This window comes from Numenius arquata, chromosome 19 (assembly GCF_964106895.1).
Source record: "Numenius arquata chromosome 19, bNumArq3.hap1.1, whole genome shotgun sequence".
NCBI lineage: Eukaryota > Metazoa > Chordata > Aves > Charadriiformes > Scolopacidae > Numenius > Numenius arquata.
The window spans coordinates 4,560,205-4,587,068 of record NC_133594.1 but is presented as its reverse complement, the minus strand read 5'-3'; the positions used below and the strand labels follow the sequence as shown (position 1 = coordinate 4,587,068).

General features: G+C 44.1%; 1 protein-coding gene across 1 annotated transcript in view; it reads left to right on the top strand.

Moving 5' to 3' along the window:
- BRINP1 (BMP/retinoic acid inducible neural specific 1) overlaps positions 1-26,864 on the top strand; it is a 59,233-nt gene that overhangs the window by 9,746 nt on the left and 22,623 nt on the right. Inside the window, exon 2 of the mRNA XM_074161180.1 lies at positions 22,569-22,759. Within this exon, the coding sequence (XP_074017281.1) occupies positions 22,569-22,759 (191 nt within the window). The remainder of the gene's footprint in view (positions 1-22,568; positions 22,760-26,864) is intronic.

The following is a 26,864-nucleotide window of genomic DNA, read 5'->3' as shown; positions in this document are numbered from 1 at the left end:
CAAGCCAAGGAGAAGCCTTCACTCTTTTTTTTTTTTTTTTTTTTTTTTTTTGGTGAGCAGATTATTAATTCTGCTTTTAAATCAGGGAGATGCTTATTTCAGCAGAGAAACTGTTACATTAAAAAAAAAGTTAGATGCATGGAATAATTTTGTTCTGGCACCAGTAGCACTGGGAGATGGCATGACTGTACCTATTATAGGGGTTTTTCTATTTCTGGATTCTTCTAATGTTTCCCTTGGGTTCTAGAAAGTATTTTTTTCCCTTCTTTTTTGCTGATTGCCACCCACCAGCCTCTGTAAATGGAACAAGATGCGTCCCACTGGGGCAGTCGGAGACATCCAGGCTGGTTTCCCATCTTTGACTATGAAGTGCAGGTACAGAACCCCAGGACACATCTAAAAAGAAATGCAGGAATCAGCTTTGCCTGCAGTGGGGAGCGAGAAGGGGTTGGGTCAGCCCTTTGTGCCAGGATGTCCTCTCCAGGCAGCATGAAATCAAATACACTGGTGTGGAGCCGGCAGTTGCTCCATGTGCTGCAGCAACCATGTGCCCAGCGAAGGAGCTGACACAGCTCAGGGTGAGCTTGGTGCAGCCTCGGCTTCTCCTCCGGAGAGCCCTGGGAGGTGGTACCAGGGCTGCTCCTGGGGAATGGGGCAGAGGCAGCATTTAGGCAGTGCCCTGCTGCCAGGTCTGTCCACTAGGGATGCTGTTCATAGAATCGCTTTGGTTGGAAGAGACCTTTAAGATTATCAAGTCCAACTGTTAACCCAACACTGCCAAGTTACCACTAAACCATGTCCCTAAATGCCACATCCATCCGCCTTTTAAATATCTCTAGGCATGGCAAATCAACCACTTCCCTGGGCAGCCTGTTCCAGTGCTTGACAACCCTTTCAGTGAAGGAATTTTTCCTAATATCCATCCTAAACCTCCCCTGGCACAATGTGAGGCCATTTCCTCTTGTGCTATCACCCGTTACTTGGGAGAAGAGACCAACACCCCTCCACCCCCTCACTACACCCTCCTTTCAGGGAGTTGTAGAAAGCAAGAAGGTGTCCCCTCAGCCTCCTTTTCTTCAGGCTGAACAACCCCAGCTCCCTCAGCTGTTCCTCATAAGACTTGATCTCCAGACCCCTCCCTCACTAGCTCCATGGCCCTTCTCTGGTGACCAAGCCTGGGAGCTCTGTGTGATCTGGCCTGATTTCACACCGGGAGCACTTCGCAGGCTTCCACCGCTGATCCAGTAGCCACAAAGTATTTACAGGCACCTGCAATGAGGTTCCCTTCCCCAGGGAGTCACTTTTGCTGGTTAAATACATCCCATCAGGTGAGAAATGCTGTGAGGGAGGGAAGAAGAGGGGTAGGGACAGGAGCTGCAGGTCACAGTGGTACTTGTAGCTACTGAGCTGCCTGGGCTGGAGGTTCTCTGCAGGGGCTGCCTCCTCCTCTTCCTCCCTGACAGACTGCTTGCAGCTGCCTGTGTCTCCAGCCATACTGTTTCAACAGGATGGGGATCCTCCCCTTCCTCCCCATCCTTTGTGGCGCTGGAAAGCCTCCGACCCGAAGGGAAGCCTTGAGGTCTGAGAGCAGCAGCTACAAGCGGGGCTGGGCTGGGGCGTAGCGGAGGGATGGGATTCTCTAAAGTATCTGCTGTGCTTCTAAATCAAAGTCCTGCTGACAACACAGAGCACTAAATGCCTGCCTGGGGCTCTGCTCCTACAGTCATGTGATGACATCAGAATTTAAGCTTTAATTAAGAAACGAGCGCGGGGAGGGAGGGGAGCGTCTCTAGCCCTTATGACTGTAAAAGAAAGCTTGGAAACATGACCCGAGTGCAACCAACATCTGCTTTAATGTGCAGATGGCTCCCAGCAGAGGGGTAAGCAGCCAGGAGAGGAAGCCATTACATCGAATTCCCAATCAGGTCAGGCCTCCTTGTGCTTCTGCTTGCAATGAAAGCACTTGCTTGGAGAAAGGAGCTTCCATAAAAGCTGTGCCATGGCAGATTACACCAAGACGCCCTCCCTTGCTGTACGTGGCTCTCATGCAGCCTTGCAGGGCCAAATTTTACACTCACATAGAGCCAATGCTTGCGCACCGCCATCATCTAGAGGTGTCAAGAGCCAGCTAAATGCCACTGTGTCCCTGCAGGCTGAACTGTGCCCATGGTGAGCAGCACGTTTTAAGCAGCAACATGGAAATTCTCTGCTCTTGGCTTATGGCAGGAGGTTTTTTGCCTCCTGGAGCTCCTCAGCCCAAATTGAAGGGAATCCTTTGTTATGCCTATGTGGCATGCAAGCCTGCAGCACCTGCTGACCTAAAAACCCACACTGTTCTTTTTTCTGCCATCAGTTTTAGCAAGGGCAGGGGCCAACTAGATGTTTTAGAGACCAACTAAGCAGAAGCCTCTGGATGGTTTCCATCTTCCAGGGATACAGCTTTGGCAAAGTTCATTGAAGAAGAACTTTATTTAATGGCTGTCAGCAAGCACACCAGGGTCTGGAGACTCAAATATGCTCTGATTAATTAGTGACAGCTCTTACGTTCATCCCAACACTCTTTCCCGTGTTGATGTGGCTAGAGATCTGTTGTTTTTGCAATAGAAGTGCCCCTTTGCAAGCTGCAGTTTCATGGACTGGCAGGTCTGCTGGGGCACAGACTGGGTTTAAGCATTGATTTCAGTAGCCGACTGTTGCGGTGCCCTCGGGATTCAGCTTGGATGAGGATGCAAATGCTGACCAGTGAGGGACACTGCCTCCCCACAGCTACCTGGAGGTGGAAGAGAGGATGAGGTGAAACCAAGCATTATGTTGGGGATGCAAAGGTGTTTTCATTATCTGTGTGTCCTTGCCCAGCCTCATTTGGCTTTTCCTTCCCTTTCTTTCAGACTGGTTCTTTCTCTCTCAGCAAATGAAAACCTGCCTATTGAGTACTCAGCATTAAATATTTTGGTGTTAACTTCCAGCTCTTGAGCAAAAACCCGGAAAGAGCATTACCTTTTATTCCCTTCCAAATGTCTGGGCCTCTCCCTGGGGAGTGCAGGCACACACAGAATCACAGAATCTTCTTGGTTGGAAGGGACCTTTGAGACCAGCCTGGTTAAGGCTAATAAGAGCTTGGTAGACGGGGAGAACTGCATGTTGCATGGTTAACAGCAAACAAGAGAGACAGGAATAAGGAAAGAAGGTTGTTAACTTCATCTCTGGTTAAAGCTAAGTGAATAGTGCCCACCAGACTAATACGTTCTCCTTGCATTTTGTCTTCCTTCACCCCGTTTTCCTCCCCTTACTCCCCATCCATGCACAGACTGGAAAAGTCTCAGATTCCCTGTTCCCACCCGTAAAAGACTCCCGACTGTTCCTTTTGATATTTGAAATCTGTGCTGTATGGATTCAGCGGGCGAGTGTTGCCGAGTCACATGATGAACTGTATCTCAAGACTATTTAGTGTCTCTTCAAAGCCCACACTTTTACAGTCTTCTGATTATGTAAGAGTCTCAACTCAATTTTTAAAGTAAGTTTACGGCCCTCGTAATTGCAGAGGAAAACTTGATAATACGACTCCTACATACTCAGAAAGCAGAAGGCAAAAAGGAAGAAGAAAAAAAACCCCAAAGTTTATCAGATTTTAAAAGTCTCATGAATTTTAAAACCAATCTCTTAATTCTTTTTTGGAGCCTGACTCATGATTTTCAAACAGTTAGCAATATGGCTGTAGGGATTGTAAGGCTGGTTTGTTATCTTATTAGATAACTTACATAAAATATCCAAACCTATGGAGACTCAAAGATTGAGTATTGCACTTCAGTACACAGCTGGAGAGAATAGTGTCTTTTCTTCTGTATAGATGCCGAGGATCTCCTCTTAATCCAGGTCTCTAGTCACTACTGCAGCATAAATATTTCCCAAAATTATATTAGTGCTAATCATATGAATGAGAATAGCCATAATATTGATCTTCATAATACTTAGGTTATTAAATTTCAGTTTGAAGGTAGTTTTGTGGGGCAATTCATAATAGTAAATCTCGTCAGCATGCATAAGCAGGGAAAACAAGCCGCAGAGCAATAGCATTGCAAACCCAAAGAGAAATATATTCTAGAGTCTTCCATCCTAGCACAAGACTGCACAGTGAACAGACATGTGTGGATAAGTTCGCAATGCCAGAACTGATGTTTTGCTAGTTGTTTGATAATCTCCGATTAATTTAATTAATCTGAAAGGGGAGAAAAGCTTTTGGATGCTGAAACAACCTGTGCTGATGTTTCTATGAGGTGTATGCACCACCCAGGGGTACTTTATTCCTGCACATAATTTTTGCACACAGCAAGACAGGGGTGCTTCTGTGATAAGATGGAGATAGCCATTGTCACCCTTAAGTGGTGGCCTTGCCTTCCACATACATGTTGACTCAGGCTGTCCATGTTCAGTTTAAAAGTCACTCGTACTGAAGAGATAGGGAGGTAGCAAACATATCATGCTTGTAAGCTGTTCCAGAGCCTCATACCTGCCTCTGGGATGACATGAGCACTGATGTTTGAGGTGCACGCAGGTATTGGGGTGGCTGAAGCATCTTGCATGGCCTACAGTGGACTAAAGGAGATCTGAGAATATTTTCCTGTGGAATGGCTCTAAAATAGGGGACAGTAAAAGTCCTACCAACTCTTCTAGCATATAACAAAGGAAGAACCAAGAGTTTGGAAGAGGCTGAATGCTACTATATAATAGGCTTACAGGATAATTGCCAACTGTATTTGGACTTAATTTTCTTCTGCAGAAGAGTCATAAAAGTAAGTTTATTGTTTTCGTTCCTGGGGTCTGAGATATTTGCGTCATGTCTTTTAAAAAAGACACTGCTTTGTCTCCCAACTCAAACATATGAACTCCATTGGTGACTGTCTCCTGTACAGTTGTGGGTGAGCATCCGAAGGTAAAGATCTTATATGCAGAGCTGCTCTCTGATAGAAGTATCTCAGCTCTCTGTCAGAGTCTTGCAAGTGTTTGTACCACTGGGGTGGGATTTTCACTCATAGTGGTGGGGATTGTGCACCAAAAGGGAAGCAGATCTGGGGTAGTTCTACAAGGACGGAGGAAGGCAAATGACAAGATGGTAAAGTCTTTGCATTTTAGGTGTAATAAAATTGTCTCAGTGAGCTAGGAAAATATTTTCTCCTAAGTAAGGTTTTGTCAAAATTCTTTATTTTATTAGTGTTTCAGGCTGATGAATTGGATTCAACACATTTTTGAAGTCCTGGCTCTCTGGTCACTAGTGACTGTGGCGAGAGAGAGAGATCTAAGAAATGAGGTATTTTGACAAAATTTTGTCTAGTGAAAACATTACAAGCTGTTCCAGATTCTTCCAGCATGGAACAAAGCCAGATTCTGTAGTAGTAGTTACAAAAGGAATAATCTCCTGGACTGCTCCAGCTGCCACTGAAGTCAGAGCTCTCCCAAACGTAAGTGATTTAAGCTTTGTCTGGAGACACAAAACTGAAGCCCTTACCAATTACAGATGAGTTATCATCAGGTGCCACAGGGACAGTGCAAAGGGACTGAGTAGTAAAGGATTAGCCAGGGCACACAGAAATATTGAGCAACTCACTACTACCTCCTATTGTGCTCATGCCAGTGGAAATCCTTCTTAGAATGGCATATTTTATTCAATTTTTAAGAGCTCTCAATTTTTCATTTAGGAAAGGAAGTTGGAGCGGCGTCCAATCTGTAATCAATCAGTCCGCCTTTGCAGAAAAGCTCTGAGGAAGTGCTCTTGCTCTTTGGTCCTTTATCTTCTCTGTGAACTCACAGAAATTATATTTCTGAATGGGATTAAGAGTGAGGGAGAAGGACAACTACAGCCAGGGCAATCCTCAACTAAATCTTATAGACCGCCGTCTTGTAGTAACTAACCCTACCGAAGCCATCCCCAACCACAACACTTCTGCTTCAGTCAGAAGAGGCAGTTAAGTTTCAGATAAGCTTGGCCCAGACTTAAAAAAGGTATTTAAGCACTTTGTGTGGATACTTAACTGCCTAAGCGCCAAATTCCTGTAGATTTTAGTGGGCATTATAAAATTAGAAGCTTTTGAACAGGATCTGTCACAATCTTAAATGAGGCTGTCCATAACATAAGCCATGGATTTATTTTCCCTGGTAATAAATCACTAGAAATACACAATAATAAAAGGAGGAATAACACACACAGCTCATCCAGGGATCTCAAAGCTCTTTGCAGGGTTCCTTATAATAGCTGAGGAAAAGACTGGGTTTTGTTTGTTTGTTTCGAATGAATAAATTAATCATTAGTAAAATATTATGCAGTTCATCAAATATATTATTCACTAGCTATTTGTCAAAATAACAGCTCAGTCATATATTATCAGAACTAAACATTTATAATGCGTGTATATCTAGTCATCAGATGATTTATTCAGGCTTTTGTAGAATGAGTTAGTTATTGACCAGTTTAAATCACTGCTCCCTTGGGATGCAGAGGCGTACTGGGTTGTGAGCTCTTGGTGAACTCTCACCATCTTTTTTGGCGCATTGTGCAGCACCTGGCACCACAAGCAAGAATCCTGTGTCTGGGATTCTTTTTGGAGCTACCTCAATAAAAATAGTTAAAATTCTGTTTATCTATAGCAAATCCCAGGTCTGTCTCAAGAAGGAAAATTCAATCACTGATTCAAGATTGAACTATGAACAGGGCTTTCCATGTTTTTGTAGGACCAGTGCCTGAACTCAACACTGAGGTCATCATCCTTTCTTAGATACCTCAACTGTTCAGTGTCTCTCTACCTCCCACTTGCAGGAAAAGAGGGTTTAGGAATCCCAGCTCATTGCTCCGTGTGACAGATCACACAATTTCAGTAACGCTGGGAAAGAACAGAGGAGCCTTTTACCAGGTCCCTCCCAGCTCCCTCTCCTGTGCCAGCAAGCTGGACTCCTTCCAAAAGAGCTTCGGCAGAGCGAAGCTACGTGACTGACACTCACTGACTCCCCTTGTCATTCGTGACCAGCATCCCAGAAGGCTGCAGCTTCTTCCATGCCTTTATTGGTGTCAAACATCACAGCCTCTCCCCTGGGTTTTATTAGGGAAGTTGGTGCCAAATCACCCAGCTTCCTCCTACTCGATAAAAAATGTTTATAACCCAGTAAATTCTAACATATCAGCAGCTTGTTATGGAGGGAAAAGGTCACTGGGAGAGAAAGAGGGGGGGGAAAAAAAGAGTGCCCTTCCAGTGGAGATTCTGGCTGGGTATATACGAAGGAGTCAGCGCCAGGAAAATATCTTTTGATATGATAAAGTCTCATAATAGAAAATGTTGCTGCAATACAGGCCTCGTTTCTTCAGATAAATATTTAATATAGATCACTAAAGATTAATCGAGTACAGAAAAGAGTGTCTCCTATGGTTGGTGTAAAGAAAACATCTTCTTGTTAATTTATTATGGAGCCTGAAATGAGAAAAATCCTATAGAGAGAAATGCAGGGTACGGTTTCCATAGAGAAGCAGCGCACCGCACCAGAATTTATTTAGTGTGTGGGCAGAGGCCTTCCCAGAACCAGCTGCAGCGTGGCATTCGCGTGATAAAAAATCCCAATGTAGGAAGAAGTCTCACAGACTCATCGTGTTTTGCTGATCTGACTTCTGCAGAACCTAGGGTTTCCAGAAATGGTGAAACCATAGGACCCATGGGCTCTCAAGACCATGCCCCACCCTGGATGAAGACAGTATGGTGGCATGAGTAACATCCCAACCAGCTCCTCCAGGGAAGGGCATTTGGTACTTTAGGAGAAAGGTGATACCCTGAGCTCACTACGAGGAGAGGAGCCCCCAGTCTGATCCTGAAGACTGTTTGCTTTAGCCAGAAGTCCCCGTAAGCATCTCCTTGACAGTTTCTCCAAGGCACTGTGGCCATGTCACGCTGTGCTCCTGACTGTACTGGGCAACAGTCTGGGATGCTGGTGTGAGATTTCCATCTCCTGCAGTGCTGGGATGTGTTTAGTCAGTTCCACTGGGATGGGTAAGTGAGAGAATCCCTTGGCTTTCTACAACATTATTCACAGAAACCATCTTCCCAACCATTTTGCAGCATTAAATAGGACAGTTAAAGAGAATAAATCATAAATAGCAGCAGAGACAGTAGAAGGGAGAAAATAAGAGAGTCACAGGCAAGGCAGGAGAGAAAAAAGATACAACTTCAGCTGAGACTGAAATGGAACGGAGTCAATGAGATGGAGAGATACATGATGGTTGTTCCAGATGGCCAGCCCCACTGACGTGAAGCCTCTTGCACCACCAGTATCTGCAGTGTGTGAATGGGGGCGACACCAGTTGCTCTTATGGAAGTGGGCAGGAGAACGCAGCAGATCTGTCTGTGCTCAGGGATGGGGAAAACAGAGGAGCCCCCTCTTGAAACACATGTTTTAGAGACCAGAAACAACTCTGGAGAGAGGGAGGCTGTAACATTTTTCCACCTCTCCAACAAGCCATGTCTAGTTGTTTCTCTGGAGATGATGCTGTGTTTTCCTACTTGACCTTTTCCTGTGGACACATTTCCTGTTTTGGGAATGTTTGAGTCAAGCAGCCGACAAAACACTAGTCCATGTGTTTAGCTCTCCCCAGGAGAGAGGCCAAGGGAAGGAAGGTTGAATGCCACCAGTCAGATTCTCATTATGCTGCCCTGTGCATTGCTGGGAGGCATTCAGGAAAGGTAGATGGGAGGAAGGTGGAAAAGCATGGTTAGAAAAGGGCTGGCTTTATTTTTGTGGCATATGCAATGCAGTGTGTCTCTTCTGCTGCCATGCCCAGCTGATCTTGCAGGACACCATTTTTTTGGCTGACATGGAAGACGGTGGAAGGGCAGAGAGGGTTCAGCATCTGGTATCACAACCCAAGGAACATGGGACTAAAAGGGCCCTCCAGGGTCACAGTATCCCATCTCCCACTCTGCCAGGCACAGCATTTTGCTATTTGAAGGATTACAGTCCTAAAGCTGTAGGAGAGTAGGGGTGGCCTCTTTGTAGACTGCATCTCCCAGGCCTTGGCTGCTCCCAGAACCCAAGTAACAACTGAAAACATAAATAATAATTCTCTCTAGTTCTACCACAGGCTGTTGGACTTGATACAGGTGTGAGTGGATGGCAGGCTCTAGCCTGGGGCTATCCAGGGGAAAGACTAACAGATTTTTAATAGCAACAGGGACTGTTGCAGTCATCTAATACAAAACTAATCTGTGTTTTGAGCATTTATTTGTAGCTTGTGGCACGGATCCGGTCAGGAGAATTGCGAGAGCTAAACTACCCCCAGGATAACCTGGGGCTGACGGAAGGGCTCCTATTTTCATCTCTGCAGACACTGTGACTGCACTGCAGCTTGGCCCCTGTCACCTTGGCAGGGGCTTTCATCATCCATGCCCCTCCGACTCTGTCTGTCATGCTTGGTACTCCCGCCACAGTCAGCCACAGATATAATCTATGGAACACAAACATGATTTTATAATAAGTTTTCTATGCAGCCAGGATAAAATGCCAAACAGAATCAGAAAACAATCAGTCAGTGAAACTCAGCGCTGCTGATGAGTGCGCTGCTTGTAATGGTTCGGTGCTCAGGAAGATTGAGGCTTTAAATACAGCCACCACCTGCCCTTCCAAAGATGGGGAGAAGCGGGGCAAGGGGACAAGGGCAGCAGGGGTATGAGGGTCAGGGGCGTGGGAATACCCAGTACATCTTCTGGTGGCAGTATGTTAAAACAGGAGCGGTATCAGAGCTGCAAAGACACCTTAGCATGGAGTCACTGCTTCATATAACCGGAGATCAGCAAATTTGCCAGCGGCTGGGCTTTGTAAGTAACAGTGTGAGGAGCAGGGACAAACAGGTCTGCTGCAGAGACAATATTTGAGCGAGATAAACATGCACTTATTGTGGAGGCCTCTGGGTGATGCTCTTGCACAGGGCCGTATAATTGATTCCTCCCACCGTAGGCAGTTTTAGGACTCCTCTCTCCCCTCCATCAGGCTTGTAACAGCACCTGCCCTGGGCAAGTCGAAGTTTATGTTGGGTTCTACGTCCTGTCACAAGAATATGGTCTGTAGGACCCTAAATCTGGGCTGCTCAGCACAATGCAACAGCTGGGGGAGAGGAAAAAAAGAAAGGAGGGCTGGGAAGCACGAAGAGGGGAAGCGACTTCTGCAAAGAGTACAAGAAAGAAGAAAATGGAGTGCCTGGGCATAGGGGAGAGTGCCAAAAAGCATCCTGTGGGGCTGAGCAGCAGTTCTGCTAATCTGGCAGTTTACCCAGGTCCAGGAGAGGGGAGGGCTGTACCCCGGGGGGATCACTACCCATGGAAATGGGGCAGACTTTGAGCTGCCCCCTTCTTTCTGACACTTGCTCAGGCACTGGGAGTTGTGAGGTTTCTACTCCGTAACGGGAAACATTGGGACCAGTTCTCTATCAGACTGCACAGATAGGGTTTTTTATTATTTTTTTTCCTCCAGTATTTGTAAGAGTTGAGGGATTCATACTAGCTTTTTTCATGTCTTCTTTAAGTACTCCAGGCTTGAGTCATATTATTGTATAACTCACAACTTCCATTTAAAAAATAAGAATAGGCTTTCTTTTAGGATTGCAAAGAAAAGCCAGAAAATATGAGCCTTTAAATCTCAAAACCCAGAAGGCAAATAAAAAGCATTGCAGATATTGTTGTTTTGTTCAGTAGATAAATATATACATATTCATGTACTTCAGAATTCTGGGGTCCAGTTCATTATTTCTCAGCAGAGGCTCAGATGTGCAGTAGCACATAATCCTTTATTCAGCCATGTGTACAGGTTCAGCTGGCACAGGAGATGGTGCTTTTACTGTGCCCAGTCCTCACCCCTCAAACAGCCATGAGGAGAGATCTTCTCCTTTGCATTTCTGCGGCATCTGATCTCCCCAGACCAAGTTTACCATTCCTTGCCTCAGAGAGATCCTGACTTTAACTTAGCACATACAAAAAAGTCTCTCATGAAAGAAAGTGGTGCAGGAGAAAGGGGAAGAATGAACGCCATAGAAGCTCCCACCCGGGCTAAGCAAAGGATTCCTGAGCCACAATAAAAGTGCAAAGCAAAGACAAAAGAGCCCTTATTAAAGAGCAACACCCTTCACCCTCTATTTCACTCCCTACTAAACTTAAAAAAAACCTAAAAACCCTAACCCTGTGCCTCAAAAAAAAAAAAAAAAAACCAGCCCAAACACCACCACTGCCTTGGGAAAAAAAAAAAAAAAAAGGAAGGAAAAAACCCCAAATCCTCCCCACACAGCTGACTTCTCTTTCCCCCTAAATAGAGCATGAAAGGCGAGGCTATAAATCTTTGTAGCTGTCCTAGAGGAGGAGCCCTGTATTTGAGGAAGAGGATTGTGCCCTTTGCTCAGCAATGGGGCTCAGCTCAGCCCTCTGTCCCAAGCCCCGAGTTTTGGTTCTCAGAGACCTGCTGAGTTCTTGAGACTGCCTTTGCTTGTGCGGCTGCATGCTGCCTGCGCTGGAGTCAAGGAGGTTTTGCTCTTAACTTCTCCAGGACCTGAATTTCACATCTGGACCTTAGCATGTGAGTGGATTTTGCTTTCTATGTGAATTAAGCGATTCATGCAGACAGATGCTCCTGTGGCTCTGTGTGCATTGTGGAACAGTTAGCAGTTTGCTCATCCTGCCCTTCCACTGAAGGGCTTGTCCTCACTCCCTTCGCTGTACTGCAGGTTTTATGCCCACAGCACGTGTATAACAATGCCTCTCAGGTATTCCGGGTGTGCTTGAAGCCCAGTGAGCTAAGGAAGCACTCTGGTGTTCCTTCTTACACTAAAAAAGTCTCCTGTATCATCTGGCTATGGTATATTCATAAAACTGCAGGAATTAAGACAAACGCAACCTGAAGCGGCACAGACTAGCATTGCTGGAGGCCTTAGAGGTCTTTAACCTTCTCTCCTAGACTATCCAGCATGTTCTTCTTTGCCGATTTGAACACAACTGAGTTGGCAATCAACATAACCTTCCCGAAGGAAGCGGTTTGCATTTCATTAGATTGATTTCACAGCCTTTGGGGTCCTATTACTTTGTAGAAAAAAAATGCTACGGGTGTGCACTTGATCCCTCTCACTCTTGCTATAGAACAGGTCCAACCCCCTCCTTGTGGTATGACGCCAGCTCGCTCCACTCCGTGTTTTGAAGCACATGGTTCTTGTGTCCTCCCCAAAGGGCTGGGATTTGGGAATTTATGTGCAGTGGTGATTTGAAGACATGTACTTCTGACCCTGCTTCTCCTCTTGGTTGATGTGGGGTTGTGTTTGCACATTGCCACTGCTATCCTTACCATGATTGAGTAGGATCCTGGAAGCAGCGCACCCTGAGTAGGCAGCAAGGACCCTGGGCATGAGTGTTTATTGGCACTGGAAAAATGGGCAGCAAGTTTGGCCATGACCCCTTCCCCCCCGCAATTTGATAGTGTTATGTTAACAGTTGGACTTGATGATCTCATGGGTCTTTTCCAAACTAAATGGTTCTATGATTCTATCTACCTTAGTCCTTGCTGGAGAAACGCTTTGTCCTGGCTCCAGATCCCTTCCTTGGAGAAGTTCATCTCTTACTGCCTTAACTTCTCTCTTCAGAGTGACACATTTGTTTTAAAGTGCTTTGAGATCTATGTATCAAAGTCACAAATAACAGCTAAAGGAAACATGACTCATGATTGGGAAATTGGGAAGCACATGCCTGAATAACCAAGTGCTTCAAAGCTTCACAAACAGATCCCAGAAAACAAAAGCATTTGCATTCACGAGTCTCTGTTCCCTGGATAGGACAGGACAAAAATAAAACTTTTCCTTTATGACATGTTGCATGAAAAGCATGGTTGTCTTTTTATTTCAGGCCACTTTGCAGCATGCAAAAAGATTGCCTTTCTTCAAGAGTTTGTGAATTTTTATTTTATTGTAGTCTTTTTATTTCCTCCATCAAAACATGTCTGAGTTTGAAATGGCATGACTAGGAATGAAAATTAAATACATCAAAACTGATTTTTGTTGAAATGAGATTTTGGAGCAAACAAGGAATGTTCAAGGCTTTCTCACTGCTTGTGTTCAGTTTTTTTTGCTAAAGAGGGATGTAGTCTGAGGAAATGGGTCACCTTTTTCCTAGAGAAAATTTCTTCAATTTTACTGTAATTCTGAAATGTCACAGGCTTTTGGGGACAGTTTTTTTTTTTCCTTAATCTTGAACAAAGCATAAATGTCTCTGATTATGGATAGCTTGAATTTTGCTGCAGCTTTACTCTGCAGACTAATTTTTCTTAACCCTTCACCTCTTACCTTATACTTTTTGCTAGTAATTTCAGGCCCAGATACCATCTGAATCCTGTGCTGAGAGGGGACAGTCTCTGTGTATAGCCACTGTGGATGTCAGTGTTAAAATACCAACCCATGGTGACTGGCCTGAACCTAACAGCACAGCTTGAAAACCAAAGGGGTGTTCAACCACAGATTTTGGGGTGAAGGCACAGAAATGGGTGTCCTGTGGAACCGTGAGGAGGAACCACCATTTTCTCCTAAGCCAACTTGGAAGAAATAATGTCACACAACACTATAGGAATAAAGTAGCAAGGATCAGTATGGGAGGGGAGAGTGGGTTTATTGTACGATCGCAAAAGAGATTTTGATCACTTGCACTCTCATACCTCCTCCATGTACTCACAAATGCTTTCTACGAGATCCCTTGCAAGAGCATGAGTAGTGAAGGATGCTGGTCCTCATCGCATCTTGTGGGTCCCTCTGTTCTGTTTCCCTACGTATTGTCTATGTGCAGCCTGGAGCACGTTCTTCCATCTGAAGGATATTCCCTGGTAGGGAGAGGTACGGACCCCCTTCACTTCACTTAACCTGGACAAAAGGCCCCTATGGCAAGAGGTCCCTGCTGTAAGCAGGTGGCTTTGCCAGCTGGCTGTCTTTAGGCATCCAAGCCACCCACCAGCACCTACCTTATATGTTAGCTGGTGTTTCCATCAGCTGAGAATGACTCAGGGGCGAGGAGGTGGGCGAGAGGGGACAGCTTTCCCATCACTGCCTGTTCTTGCTGAGCCCACAAGCGTGGTAGCTGTGCCCAGGTGGCTCTGCCAGGACTGCCTTGAGGGCACAGCTGGGTGTAGGAGGCAGGAGGGGCTTTGAATTTGAATATCAATTTATATTTTTTCCTCCTGACATGGTGAATTTGAGCCTTTGCCAAGTGAGTGGCACAACTGACCAGAGGGGGGGTGATGGCTCCATTTTCTAACAACAGTTCAAGTTTTGAAACATGGCTGCATGCTGCGTTGGAGAAAATTTTGTGCTTTTTCGAGAAAAAGGGCAATCAAGGCTAAATTTCCAATACTTACTTTCCCAGTATTGACAGATACTGTGCTTACATTGCCAGAAGTGCAACAGCCAGGTACCCTACCCTGTAGCATGAGAAATTAAGGTTCAAGTCCGCATTTCTTCCAGTTTTTTAATCTGAGTTAGCTGTGAATCATGATAAGTAAAGAGCAAAGCTTGGGGCTGTGGTGTCACAAGCTGAGGTTATCAGCTTGCTACAGCTAAAATTAGGAAAAAAACCCTGTAGTCCATGCACCTATATCTTCAGGAAATAAAGCAAGTGCAATTTAATGAAATTACTTGTTCCAAACTATGTTCTTGTTACAGCCTTTGATTCATGCTGTTGTGCTTGTATGAACACCGGTAGGTGATTGTGACTCAGTTTAGATGGTGAGTTTTGGGGCAGGCCTAAATTGCTGAGGGGCTCCATGGGGTAAAGGGCGTGGGCCAGTCTTCCCCGAGTGATGTGTTGTCTATTGATAAATTAAATTGCCTGTTTTCTATTTCAAACTTGCTTTCAAAAGTAGATTTAAATACTTTCATGTTATATTTAGCCCTATGAGGAGGGACTTCATCAAGAGTTTAATCCTCCAACCTACTAGAGTACAAACACTTCAGTGTGAAAAGGTCTATTTTTTTTGTTGGTGGTTGTGTTTTTTTCAGTTGCTACAGCACAAGACCGAACAGTTTGGGGCCTTTTCCTGTCTTTGCCCCATGCTTCTCTACAGCCTTAGCTAATTGTTTCACCATCCTGTCTCTTGGCTTCCCTCCCAACCTGTTGTTGGCTGAGTCCAATTGGCTGATGTACGCCATCAGCTCTCTGGATCATGTGTTGAGCAAAGGAGCATACAAGAAGGGAATTAAAAGAATTGTGGAGAAGAGAATGTAAAATTGTACCGATTATCTCAGGCTTCCTCAAGACTATGTAAAATTCCTCCAGTGACTCAGATGTTTCTACCTGTTGTTTTAAAAGTGCTCTTCTTTGAAAGCATCTTCTTGACAGCTCCTTGACTTCCCAGGATCTGCTTGATCCTGAATTTGAGGTCAAACTCGTAGAAATACAAATCCAGGAGACCATGTTATGAAAAATAATGTCAGTGTTGTCATAATCATAACTGTAGAACTCAAAATGCCTGTTTCGTAGATGAGTTTCTCTAGGCTACATCAGGTTTTCTAATGGACAATTGTTCTGGCTGCATCTCTTGTGATTTTTATCATAATTCGCAGTGAAAGAATGGGTGTCTATATTGTCTATTCCAGTGCTTGGAGCACAAGACCTTGCAGCCTGTTAGAATAGCTTCCACAGTAGCTTAATAAACTATGTCTGGTTTAGGTAACCTTTTATGAAGAAAACAGCAACAGAACAGAACATTTCCTATTGTTGATAATGTTTGTTAAGCTGCAGCAGTGCTAACAATGCTGGGAGCCCTTGTAGGGATGTCACTCCGGCTTCTAGCAGCTGGTATCAACCACTATGTAACTTGGAGTGGCTTAGAAGAAGTGCCGTCATCTCAATGCTGAAAACAGTTGAAATGGTGTTAACAGTAATGGGAGCTACTTAGGAGCAAGTCTCCAGGGTGGACAAGGCTTAAGTAAGCTGGTGTTGGAAAAGCTATCTCCAGTGCCCAAGGTGTGTGCTGTTTGCAGCGAAATCTGCACAAATAACTTTATGGGGAAAGCTGAGGGGAGTAAATGTCCCACAAGCGGTTTGTGATGTAACCTGATGGGTGTGATGAAAGGGAATTGTAGCCGCTGACTGGGGTGAAATATGGGAACAGAGCAATAAGTGACAGATGAATGTAGCTGCTGAGTTTGCTCTGGGTTGAAGAAGTTTAGAAGTTACTGCGTGTTATCTGAGGATGCATAAACATGTAACCTGGTGGTGACCCCATTCAGTTGAAGGGGTAGGAACCTGCTCTGCTGTGTTTGCATGTGGTTGACTGGAATGGCAGCTATGTTTATATTTGAAGTCAGAGCTAGGAATCATGTCCTGGCTACGATCAAGTTTAATAATAAGCAAACTTAGTAGTGACCAAATGTAATGACCTACCTTTTAACTTGTGGTTACCTATGCTGAATCACTCTGCTTTGACTCTAGTAATGAATTCATTCCAGCTTCATCTTTTTTTAAACAAATCCATCTTTTCAGCACCCAACAATTACGTGTTGCCTCCTAAGAGACCCAAGTGTAGTCCCATCCTAAGAGAGAACACAAGACTCGGAGTCATGTCTGTCTGATTGGTTTTTAATTCAGTGCTGGAACAATCTGTTTACCAAGGCACTTTCAAGGTCACATGAAATCCACCTAACTTTGAAGTAATTTTCTTTCTTTTTGCTTCTTGCAAACTTCCTGTCATTCTGGACCTATTATTTACCTCCCTCTCCTTCTACAAGGAAAACCTTCATGTTTTATACCCTGAGAGAATTTAATATTTTTAAGAAAATATCAGACAGATGAAAACAAAACTCTGTAACAAGAAAATCCAACAGGCTGAAATGATTGCCCAGAAAAGGGAAGTAGTTGAGGTTTCAGACGCCTCAGCCAATGCAGCCACATGGCCAAAGTACAGACCAAGCAAAAAAAACCAGAAGATTCTTCCATTGTCCTGTGGAGACAGGTGAAGGAGTAGGTAGTCCAACAGCGCTGTTTTATTTCTGCCATATGATTCTGTTGAATGACCCAAACCCTGATGATCTTCTCTTTGGGTTCAGTCCTATCAGGGCAAATGCCCCTATAGGAATAAAACTGCTGCAGACAGCACAGCATTTATCAATAGATCAATAGTCAATTTATTTATCTTACTCATCTGCCAGCTGTCATATGTCAGCCTGTCTGCTTGCCTGGTTGTTATGCAAAATGCTGTCAGACTTTCAGCTTAAGTGATTTCTCTTCATACTTCTCTGGAATTAGATTTTTGTATTTTTTTTTTCTCTCTCTTTCTTACAGCAGAGTTTCATCCTCCGTCTAATTTGGAACAAGTATGAATCTATGGAGTGGAGTTTTCTTAAATAGATTAGGGGGGATGAGTGCCAAACTCTCACAGGAAACTAATTCTTGTAGGTCCTTTGAAAAGTTGAGCTTTGAAGACTGACTTCTTCATTCTGGCCTAGATAGAGAAGAGACCAAGCTGCAGAGGAAACAGCTGAAGGAATATTGTGCTGCTTAGCCTCGGGCTGTCTGGCATTTTGAGGGCACAGACTAGAAATAAGACATCACTGACCCCACCATAATCACAGATACCTTGTCCAGACTCCCATTAAGCCAGATCTGGCGGTAAAAGATAAGCATTATAGTGCTGTTGTCATGCTCGTATCCTTCCCCCATGGCATTGTTTGCAGAGTCAAGGGCTCACAGTAACCTGGAAGAGCTATTACCCTGAGGACTGGAGATAACTATTACTTTGTGCAGCCCATGGCTGGGACAATTAGGCGGAGAAAAGGAAAGACAAAACAAAAGCCCTGAAACAACAACTCTGTTGTAGGAACAACTGGGAGGATTCTGGAGGACTTTGGGCTAAGTTTCTGATGCAAAGACCAAAGTTGTTTTCTTGCCTGGAAAATGCCTCAAATCTGTCCGGTTTGGTTCATTCTCATTTTTAACAGTTAATAACACTTGTCCACAACATACATAGGAGTGTCCAAACATGTCTGTCTTAATGATTGTGAGGTGCTTGGATGTAGAAAGGTAGAGGCATGTCTAGGCAGATGCTATTGTATATAGATCAAAATCCAAGAGAGGAAGAAGGCTCTAGGAGTTCTCTGTCTCTGACTGGGGATCCTACTGACATCAGAGAGTCAACAACATGTGCAATACGCCAGGTAGAGGACATTAAGCAGTGCTTGTATCTTGCTGTTACTGAAGAGGGTGTTGCCTTTAAAAAGGCTCTGTCTGCTCTTCACCTATGGGATCAGTTGATGGCTTTTGAGCTGTGATCTATAAAACAGATAAAGGACCACTGAACAGAAGGGAACTGCTGCCTTCTCCTTGCCCAGTTCCCAGGGAGTGGTGGGGCTGGTCCTGTCTGAGTGTGCACTGTGACTGGGATGCACTAACTGCCCTGAAGGCAACATATCCAGCAGCAGGAGGTGTTGGGGTGTTGTAGTCAACGTGACACTTACAGGCTTTGTTCAGTGTCTTCCTGCTCTGCTTTTTTGCCTTTGTCAAACAGATTCTGTCTCGCTCATTGTTTAATGCATTTAATTTCTTCTTGGTTTCAAGCACCAGCCCCCGAGGTCTGTACTGAACTTGTTTCTTTCACTCACGTCCTTTGGTTGTCTTGGCCATTTGAAGACGGGGGATTTAATTTGCTCCGACGGCCTCTCTCTTTCAGACTTCTCTCCCTGGGTAGAGATCTCATGCCCTTGGAGTCTCCTACTGTTGGTGCAGTGGGGGGTCTGGGTGATATACTCATTCTAGGCTTTTGACTTTTTCTCCCTCTTCAGCGTTTTTCCCCCCTTTTTTTCTGTTTCCCTCAAGGGGTCATAGTGCTAATGAGCACTGAGACATCATAGTGGCTCCCTCTGTCTCTGACATGCATGGCCTTGATAGCAAGCTCATTAACGCAAACTCTGAAGGCGCAAGTCTTTTCTCAGATATAGCCGTATACAAATAAAATGTATCCCCTTTCTGTGACAGGGAGGAAGGCCTGAAATATGTGTACTGCCCTAAGGCAGTACTTCATCCCTCTATTTCCTCCCACCTCCCTTCCCCCTTGAGGCATTAGCACTTTCTACCCCTTGCAGCCATTAGAAGAGTGGGCTCTTCAGAGCTTTCACCAGACATTAGAGAGCAGGCTCCTCTCTGCTGACCTGGCAGGCATTTTCCTGGGTACGTTCCACATTAGCATGGGCTGTCTATGCTGGCGAGACATTAGAGCATAAACAAGTGCCTCTCCCCCACTACTCAGACGTTAGGTCATAGTTTCTCCTTATCCCGTCTCTGCATCAGGGATACAGGCTCTTCCTCCTTGCTAAGAGGTTTATCATCTTTCCGAAGCCCTTAAAAGCTTCCCCACTGGCAGAAGTTCAGGTCCTTGCTAGGGTTTTCCCCCGAGGGTCAGAAGATTCTGCACTAATCCTAACCGTATCATGGGGTGCCATCATAATCCTGGTCAGGTCTTTGCAACTTTTTCACCTGGAAAGCGAGCAAGCAACAGTGCGATATTTCTCTTTTATAAGTGTCTTGAGACCCATAGATACCTCACCTGTGTTTTCCAGGCAGTGGCATTGAGACTGTGTTGTCACTGGTGGTTCTGAGGAGCAATAATCAGTGAAATCTGAGAGTCATTTCTGGGAGGAAAGATTTCAGTATCCTTTTGCACATATCATCTGTGAATCCAAGGCTGTGGTAGAGCCTCCAAAGATTCAGTGGGGACACTTCACAGACTTCAGGAGACACAGGCTGGATCATTCCCTAAAGCCAAAGCTACACTGTTCCCTGCAAATATATATATATATATATTTTTTTTTTAAATCACTAGCCATCTCCATTAATATTAAGCCTATTTTCCAAAATTGTACCATAATCTTGGCCTTGGGTGCATTTTATAGCACAGAGTTCTACAGGTTGCATGGAAGTTTGCTAGTATTTAGAGGGTTGCTTTCAGTGTAAAATATTTTTGAACTGAAGAAGCCAAGTTTAAAATGTATTTGTGACCATTAATCAGGAAGCTTAACAATACCTTATCATTTGCTTGACCAGTCCCAGCCAATCAACAGCACACAAAGAGAGAAAAGAGCCAAATACTACACAAAACCTTAAAAAAAAAAAAAAAAAAGCTCGAAAAATGTCACTAAGTAAATTCAAATAATGCATAAATTAGAGGGAATTGCAACTGGCTCATGGATATTCTATGAGCAGAAGATAAACATCTAAGTTCATTGCATAAATTATTCATCATAACGTATTTGCTCAGCTTTTCTCATCAGCTATGAAAGCCACACATCCAAGCATTTGGAGAGTATAATAAACTGGGCTTTCACCTCAGTGATATGCCCTGGGAGTAGAAAGCCCTGGGGAGGGATGGTGTGCATGAGAAATGAGTGGAAAAAGTCTCCTTCACTATGAAGTTCTAGATGTGGGTACTGCTAAGGGCTTGTCTACTCTATGAATGGTGACTGGGACTGTCCCTTGGCAGCCGGCAAAGTTGAAGATATGGCAATGATTTCTTTTAAACTCCTTTTGCCTGCTGCCAGTGGTGTCATGAGATGATATTGGACCTGATATAAAAATTGAACCCACCATTCCTTCTTCACACAAAGGGGAGTTCTTTCTATAGTGATATTTGGTATTGCCACTCTAATCAAGAATGATTAGAGCAACCTCCCTCTGTAGTGTCAGAGAGAAGCTATTTGTCTTTACTTTTAAGGGTTTCTCTATCACTAAAATCAACTGTGGGATCCCCAAACATATATATTCCACAGATACTAAGTACTAGACTTTTACACTATTCTGGGACAGCAGAGAAAAACCCCTGTATTCTGCTCCACACATTGAATACGCGGATATTGGTAATGTATTCGTTATCTGCAGACCCTTTTGGAGACAATGGTCTGTTTTCTCCACTCCTGGTAATGTGATCCTGGTGTATGGAATTTTTTGGGTTCTGTTAAGGATTTTTTTTTTTTTTTTTTGGCCTTTTGACAGAGTTTTTTTTCTAAGAAAGACTGATATTTCTGGGGATTTCAAGGTTTGACACTAATGACTTTTAGGATGTGGTAAGAGGGGGGTTTTGTTTTGGCATTTTCAGTTGGCTTGTGAAAGCCTAGGAGCTACAGAGGGGGCATTAGCTCAGGTGTAATGAGGGATTGTGAAGTAAAAAGCTGGCACTTTGCTGTTTTAATGAATGCAACTGCTGTTAAGCAGCCTGGGGTGCTGCGATGGGGTGAAATCAAAATAAATAAATGGATAATTGCATTAAGTAAAATAACCTAACACACATGAAGTGGATCGGGTCTAGAATCAATCTGGGGAAAAAAGATTTGGTTTGTGATCTGTGATCCCAGCTTTACAACTGACTTACAGCATCTCCTAAATCTGCCTGCATGTCAGGTTCTCTACCAGCAAAGTGGGATTGCTGGTGCTGGTTGACACACATTGATAGAAAGTGCCGTGTCAGTGCCAGATATTGTCTTTCCTATTATTTAAATGAAATTTTGGTCTTAAACCTGAGTTAGAGGAATAAGTGAATGAAAAGTGACAGAGAAGCTTGTGACTTGATTATCTGGGAGATAGCTTAAGATAGTGCAGGTGCGTCGTAGGAGAGTAGTTATAAATAATATCCTTTCTTTTTAGAAGGCCTTGCTCAATATTTTTTCAAAGGACATTAATAGGTTTCTCATCTCTTAGGTGCTCAGCTGGTGATGTATTTCAGAGGCCTGATTTTTAGATTGCAGGTGTGCAAGGTTTTCTCTAGGCATTTCCCTCTGTGTCATTTCAAAATGGATACCCGCAATAAAGCGCTGCTTTTGCAAACATTAACTTTATTTTTTTCCCAGTTGCTATCAGCTTAAAGGAAGGGATTTGAAAATCACTTTATAGGCTTTTTTAAAAAAAGAAAGAAAACCAAACACCTCCATTTTCATCCTGGCCTCTGCTTATATCTGAATCGATCCTTTTAGATGGTTTATCAAGTGTATTGTTTTTCAAAATGATCTTTTCTGTACTCCCTGGTGATGAAAGATTAAGATGTTTGGGGAAAGTGTGTTTCTTTCAACCTTGCTTTGCAAAAGCAGTAACTACAAGGAAGGCTTGTGGACACAGGGACATAGCAATGATCAGACCAGTCCAGTTCTACAGTCTAACTGGCAAGCTCTTTTGCTGACAAAAACCAAAATTTGCTGCTTTATGGAGAAGTGTAAGATCCCAAAGTGTGTGAGGCTGAAAGAACCAGGCTGCTTCCTTTGTGGGGAAATGCAACCCTCTGCCAGACACCTCTGGAGACTCTGACGCTGCCTCCTCATCAGCCCAGATCCTGATTCTCAAAGTGTGTTGTTATTGTGCAGTAATGTCTTGCTTTTCCTCTTCTCCTCCCCCTTCCCTTCTGTCTAGCCTTGTGGCTTCACGTGTGTATCCATGTGGGGGTGTCCAACAGGATTGTCCCCTTCTCCATCCTCCGTCCCTGCCCTCGGTGGCTCTCCCTGCCCCTCTGGACTCAAAGCCTCACCCCTGTTGTGTTCCTGTGTTGTCGCATAGGGAGTTTGCCCGTTGGAAGGTGAGGAACACAGCCATCGAGCGGAGGGACCTGCTCCACAATCCACTGCCCCTGATGCCTGAGTTTCAGAGGAGCATCCGCCTCCTGGGCAGGAGACCCACCACGCAGCAGTTCATTGATACCATCATCAAAAAGTACGGCACCCACATCCTCATCTCTGCCACCCTGGGAGGTAGGTGGCAACCGGCACTGTTTTCGTCCGCACGGGGGTCAATGGTGGGGTGGTGAAGGCACTGGATGGCACCTGAAATCCTTGGCCACCTTGCGTGGAGCACAGCTGGTCACGTAGAGCCAGGCTGCAGCTCCTCCAGCTGAAGCCCGTCTTGTTGTCAGATGGTGTGAAAATCCCCAGAGTACAAATAGCCTTTGGAAATGAATTCGCAGGGCGATGCGTGCGAGCTCAGCATCTGTGGTACCTGTGCTCCTCTAACAACGGCATGTGTGTACCTGTGTGCGTCAAGATAAACATGCTTCACTTAGCCAGGGAGCCTGTCTGTCAGTCCTGTGCCTCTGTCCTTAATTTGACAATAGAGTGTGTTGATCCCTCTATTTGATTTCTTCTTTTTTTTTCAGAATGAAAACAATTGCAGGAAGTAAAATCATCCGTTCTTGCTGGAACTAGAGGAATTTTAAAGAGCTCCATGAAAAGGGAGTTCAAGGAGCTGGGCAGGAGAGAGGCGACCGAAAGGCCTGTGCTGAATGCTTAAGTGAAAGCAGTAACATGGAGTAGACTTTTGAAAAAAAAAAAAAAAAAAATAGTTAAATAAAATTCAAAATGTATACGCAGGGGGTGCAGAGAGGTTTACATGTGCAAGCAGAATATGTCAGGGATGGCATAAAACAAAGTATTGTAGGGCCATTAATCCATGTGCATGCACTGCTGTTGGTGCTGCTTAAACAATTCAAGTACTCGGTATTGAAAACGAGCAGTGAAAATCAACAATTCCTCTTGATATTTGCTGCTGGGTTTTTTTTTTCCATCTCTTATACTATTTTTATCATTCCTTACTCCTTTGGGTGTGCATTTAAATACTTTTCTTTTGAGAACTACTATCTGTAAAACAGATTCTGCAGTGGTAAAGGGTCTTAATTTGAGTACAGTGTTTGTTGCTGTTGCTTCTTCTAATGTACCTCACCTCCAGCCTTGCCACATTGTGAAGTTTGTAGTGAACTTTGAGGAATTTCTGACCATCTGTCTGTTCCCAAAGCATTCTGCGGACACTGGGATGAGACGTAGATGAGATTAGATGTGTGCATATGATTCATGCACAAATTAGGTGGTAGGTAAATTGGCCTGATTCCATTGAAGTCAAATGGCCTCTCGTGTGGCAAATGTCCTTCAAAGAACCTCAGGCTGCTCTTCCAGTCCAGGCATTCAAACTGTCTGCTCCATCAGCAAGAAATGTGAGAGAAAGCAGGTTCCCAGGCGCTGAAGAGTACGAGTCACTGCCTGCATCAGGCCTTAATGAAGTCTGTGTAAAGATAAACTCCTTTTTATTGAGGAAATTACTTTTCAGGACCATATTTTACAGAGCCCAAGCTAGCCATCTAGAGTGAGAGGGTTGTTGGGTGGGGTTTTTTTAGTGGATTTACTTTTCTTTCCATTGATATGCTTTTTTCTTCTTGCCACTTACATCTGTGGAAATTCAAAATAAGAAAGACCTTTGATGGTAAAATATATTTTTAATTTTGCCTGGCTGAGGTTGTGAATTATTCACAGTGGCTTGTTTCTTCTCCTGATTTTACAACACAACAATTTTAAATATGCAGAGGCTTGTAAGAAAAACTAGTGTTGGAGGGGAGTGCTGAATGCTCCATCAGCCCAGAGCACGGTGAGCAATGGTGGAGGAGAGAAGGATTAATCTTGCTAACGGTAGTCCCAGAGAAAATGTAGATGAAGCTGAGCATGCATTATGCAAGGAGGACACACTCTAATCACAGTCTGTGGGCTAAACAATACCACTGGGGTATGAAAGCAGACATGTCCTGGCACCCTTGCTTTCCCAAGACCTCAGGTCTCCTCAGAAAAGTTACAAGAATTCCACTTTGGATTACAGCAGTTTGTGAATTTAGCCTGATGTCTTATTAGGTTGCAAACAAGTGGCAAACACACAGGAAATTGTTTTGCTTTTAAATGCCAGCTGTTGCATGGACCACAGGAGGCTGGGTGATGGATCAGGCTGGGCCACCTCAATGCGGCAGCTATTTTCACACCTGGCCACATGAGGAACAGCTCTGATGCCTTTCAACTTACAGAGCAGCCAGGTCCCACCTGGAGCCTAATAAAAACAAAACCAGCTCTGCTCCAGTTTAGTTCTGACAAAGGGATTGGTGAAGGGTCATTTTGAGGGCATCCATGCACCAGGATGGAACGCACAGAGCTGAGAGCCAATTTGCAGGGAAAGCCCTGAAGGAAAGACAACTTTGAACATAGCATCCGCTTAATAAACGAGAAATTAAGACTTAATAATGCAGCAAAAGTCTATTAACCTCTCTTGATCTATGAGTTGCTTGCTCATGTGCACTCTCCATAGGAATGCTGTGCTTTTCCAGGTCTGCACAAATGTACACAGAATAGGTTCCCAGCAACATTATTTCTGCTCAGCACCCTTCACTCCTAGGGACAGTATTTGTCCCTCAAGAGAAGTATCAACTATCTTGGGCTTTACTTTCCTCTTTTCTTCTTCTTCTTCCCAGTGGAGGAGTCCAAATACCTCAGGGAGGAAAAATGGCAGCTTTTGTGTGGAAATCGCTGATCTCCACTGCCCTAGAGCACAGGTTGCTCTTGTCTGATGTCTGGGAGCTGCTCGTTGCCTGCTTTGTGTTGTCTGGGAATGAAAGCTAATGGTGGATCTCCTGGTGATCTGAAACCAGTGTCACTGCCTGATGAAATTCATCGCACACCTCCTGGTTGCTCTCTGTCCAAGGGATCTCCAGTCTCAGCGTTCCTCTACTAAAATGAACTGGTCTGGGCTGAAAAGGTCCTGATTTTTGCACCTTAGCTATTAAAAGAAGGCATGATATTTTTTCCAGAAAAAGCTGGTTTTTTTCCAGTTACTGGTGGAATTGAAGAAGAATTGATACCTGGATCCCACAGGTTGCTCTGATAATCGCAGCTAAGGGGAGAATAATCCTAGTTCTTCCCTCTCCTTTCACAGCCTTGTGAAATGGAGGCATTGTTTATGTCTGCGGCATCTCCATCTAGATAAATACTTACATTGGAGATACAAAACTTCTGGCACTAAATACAACACTGTCCTGCTGACTCAGTCTATCTTCCTCCCCCCATGCAGATGTCCTTTCAGTGGCAAAAAAGATGCCTCATGAAAATTCACCAAAGTCTGACCTTCCTTCAAATCCCCCTGTAAAACTGGCCTCAAAGATGAAACCTGAAAACGTGTTGACAGTGGCCAGGCATCTGGTGTGCGGTGACTACTGTTTCTCACGCTAATCACAGTCATCTCATTACCTTGTGCTTCACCGGCTGTTTGCTGTATACAACTGTTGTGTCTCATCAGATACGGGGGGTTTAAATCCTCTGGGACAGGAACCATCTTTCTGCTGTTTGTGTGGTAGAGCCTGGTGTGACAGAGACTTGATCCCTGCCAAAGCCTCCTCATGCTGCTCAACACATAATAATGTTAACGGTGATAAAAGAAATCAAAGCTGGTCATTTTCCAGGGAGAGTGTTTTGTGTTTTTGTGAGAAGTAACAATGATGATACTGTTAGTACTACAGCTTTGATCGTGGTCAAAGAATAGTATGTTATTTTTAACAAAATATTACAGAGGGAAAGTTTTACATGCCAAACTTCTCCACTTAGCTCCCATGAAGCCAATTAAAAGATTTCAACTGATCAATTCTTTTGATGAAAAGTATCTTCTTTCCACTAAAAATTTCAGGTTTTCATCTCAAAGCCAGAAGCTCAATCTTCAACATACCAATTGCTTGAAAAAGCTGAAATCTAATAAAAATATTTTGATTTTCAGCCAGAATATTTTTGTTTTGTTTTCAGGCATTTGGCTTCCAGATAAAAGCTGGAAAATTTCCAGGGAAAGCAAGGGGGAGGGCTTACTGAGGTTTGTTTTTTCTTATGCATGTATGCAATAAAAGAAATTATTTGGACAAATCAAACAGTGTCAGCTAATACATTTATTTTTTTTAAGAAAAATAAGTGCTTGTTCTCTTAAATAAAAAATACACAAAAATGCTGAAGAGCAAAATATTTCTTGGCCTAAAAAGTGGTGATGCATTTTTTTGACCATGCTATCATTGCC